Genomic DNA, 3,221 nt, shown 5'->3' with positions numbered 1-3,221 from the left:
ACCTATTCACTAAGAGAAAAATGGCGAAACCCATGACCTGTAAGTATCACCTGCATCAATAGCATGATTAGAATGTTTCAATTTCCTTTTGGATCTCAGTGTAGAAGAAGAGAATATGAGCAAAAGAAGAGGAAGATACAAGCATTTCAGGAATAACAGATTCCTTTTTCTTAGAAAAAAATAATAGTTCAAAAGATCAACAACAAAAAAATAAATATATCCTAAAGTATATGCATAACAGATTCCTTTTTCTTAGAAAAAAATAATAAGAGTTCAAAAGATCAACAACAAAAAAATTAATGTATCCTAAAGTATATGTACTAGACATATGCCCTAAAATACAGTATTCACAAACACTGCATACAGACACAGACATGTGTGTACACACATATCCTTCAGACATTACATTCCACCTATGTGTGACTAAAGACACATGTATCACACAAAATGATTTCACATCACAAATATTAGTACTATGCACAACAGGCATATGCCCAAAGATAAACATCACATAGCCATTCTAAGTCATACATTGCATACACTCATGCATATCACATATTCTACATTGTTACAAATATATAATATTTTACATTCTACATATTACATTTTTCCATATTACAAATATGAAGAAAAGATAGAGGCAACATTTTCATCAGGTATTCATAAAGATATTGTTTGACATTCTCGAATAGGTGCACATCACATACCAACTAACAGAGACCACAAAAACACAATAAAGGTGCAATCAGATCTGTTATTCATGAAATATATATGCCAAGTCACAGCTATCACACTCACCAACTGCACAATTGGCCCATTTCTTATGTATACACACACACTCACACACACTACACACACATACACACACACACACACACACACACAAAAATCACATACACCCACATAAATATACCTACACACTCATTACCACACTCAGAATACACAGTACCCTTATGGAAAAGCAATCTCCAGTAGGGCCACATAGATGAGCATTGGCAGTTTCCACATAAATACAGCCACATGCATACAGAAATGTAAACACTTCATGTGAGCTGTCTCGTCTCCTGTTACCATCTCCCTCCTCTCTCTTCAATTACTATCACCTTCCCCCATCCCACTTCGGGTTCAAAAAAGAAGCTTTATGACCAGTACAGCTTTAACGACATGAGTTTATGGGAGCAAAATAATTAAAACCATATATCAAAACTGGAATTATCCTGAGCTGTGGCATTTATAGCCTTATTGTGTAAACACTGTATGTTTTCTAGTTGGAGGAGGGATATAAGGCAAGGCCACCAGAGCAGGGACACTAGGGCAGGGGTGGGCAACCTTTCTGTGAGTGCGTGCCAAAACCAGCAAAATCTCTGACTCAAAATTCTTCTGCATGCCAATACTAATTTTTTGAGAACATGTTACGCCTACTTGATATCTCTTAAGGTGTATGTATGTGAAGAACCTTGAAGAAATAATAAAATTCATTCAAGCGACAAAAACACAGTATATGATGATGAAAAATACATTTATTTTTAATGTATACATGTTATGTAAAATTATTTCTTTATCTAAGATGCACCTACACTGAATTTATCTGAAAAATAAAAAAGTCGATATTAAGAAAAAAATTGTAAATAGAAGATTATAAGAGAGGGCTTCGCGTGCCAGCAAAAGTTATTGGCATGCCATGTTTGGCACATGTGCCAGGGGTTGCCCACCCCTGCACTAGGGTAACCATTCTCCAGGATGGCTGATTCAGATTGAGTCATAAGTTCTCGTTGACACATTCCCAGAAACAGAATTCAAGATACATTTAGATAACTAAATGACAGCCCCGTGGGATGGGTGATCCAATCACCAAGACCGTGAACAGGATCCTTGTCCTCCCATATTTGGTAGGAATATAGGACACTGGGAAGGTTAACCTGCTCACCTGCCGCCCTGTGAGAACATGTGGAGGACCCGTGAACGGATCTCCTTGGTCTTGGCTCCATAGACAATGGGGTTGACCACAGGTGGTAGCAGAAGATAGATATTAGCCATCATCACATGGAGCAGGGAGGTAGGGCCACCCAGCCTATGCACCACGGAGAGCCCAATGAGGGGTACGTAGAAGACCAACACAGCACAGAGATGGGAGATGCAGGTGTTGAAAGCCTTGAGTGCTGCCCCCCGAGAAGACAGCTCCAGCACAGCCCTCAGGATGAGGATGTAGGAGAAGCCAATGAGGAGGGAATCCACACCCATGACTGAGAGGATGATGAAGAGTCCATACACTACATTGACCGTGGTGTCGGTACAGGACAGCTTCATAATATCTTGGTGCAAACAGAAGGAGTGTGTGACAGTATGTGCTCGGCAGTATGACAACCGCTTCAGGATGAAGGGCAGTGGGAAGAAGAAGGCAAATCCCCTGGTCAGGGCAGCTAGTCCAATCTTGGCGACAGTAGGCCCTGTGAGCACAGAGGCATGGCGCAGTGGGTGGCAGATGGCTACAAAGCGATCAAAAGCCATAGCCAGCAGAACAGCTGACTCCATGGCTGACAGAGCATGGATAAGGAACATTTGGGCCAGGCAGACATTGAATTCAATCTCCTGGCTGCCTGTCAGGAAGAGGCTGGCCATCTTGGGCATGGTGACAGAGGAGAGGACTAGGTCAATGGAGGAGAGCATGGCCAGGAAGAGGTACATGGGCTCATGCAGGCGCCTTTCTATGCGGATGATGAAGACAATGGCCAGGTTGCCCAGGGTGGCCAACGCATACATAAAGCACAGAGGGAAAGCCAGCCAAAAGTGCATGTTAGGTCCCAGGCCAGGGATGCCCACCAGCAGGAAGTATGCTGGGTGGACCACAGTTCCATTTGGAGTAGCCATGACAGGACCTGAGAGCTGAGGCTTTTGCATCCAAGTCCAACAACTATGAAAGTGAAAAAGAAACATTTTCAGTTAGTGGCTCAGCAGAGAGAAGGAACATAAGGGCAGGGCACTGAAGTACTGAAGTAACAGAGAGAAAGACTGAGTATTTCTAGTACACTAATTCTGAACTCCATCTTCCCTCTAATCCTCCTTGTGCATCCCTCCCTGGAGGTCCCGTTAATCCAGTGTGTGATGACACACTCGGAAAGCATATTCAACAGCTCTTCATTTCCAGAGCTGACCAGGGGCACTGCTCTTGGCCACTTCCCCAACAGAGTAGACTGGCTTGCATAGAACTCCCATGTACACTG

General features: G+C 42.8%; 1 protein-coding gene across 1 annotated transcript; it reads right to left on the bottom strand.

Annotated features, from left to right (window-relative positions):
- Positions 1–1,855: 1,855 nt before the first annotated feature.
- Positions 1,856–2,955, bottom strand: LOC102759100 (olfactory receptor 51D1). The gene has a single exon (XM_006762342.1). The coding sequence runs from the start codon at positions 2,932–2,934 to the stop codon at positions 1,924–1,926; it is 1,011 nt and encodes a 336-aa protein (XP_006762405.1). The 5' UTR covers positions 2,935–2,955; the 3' UTR covers positions 1,856–1,923.
- Positions 2,956–3,221: the final 266 nt, after the last annotated feature.

The sequence above is a fragment of the Myotis davidii genome, unplaced genomic scaffold (assembly GCF_000327345.1).
Source record: "Myotis davidii unplaced genomic scaffold, ASM32734v1 scaffold58, whole genome shotgun sequence".
NCBI classification, from domain to species: Eukaryota; Metazoa; Chordata; class Mammalia; order Chiroptera; family Vespertilionidae; genus Myotis; species Myotis davidii.
This window is presented reverse-complemented; position numbering and strand designations above follow the sequence as displayed.

Excerpts from the sequence above, each read along its gene's own strand:
- LOC102759100 (XM_006762342.1), bottom strand. The coding sequence starts at position 2,934 with ATGTTTCTTTTTCACTTTCATAGTTGTTGGACTTGGATGCAAAAGCCT.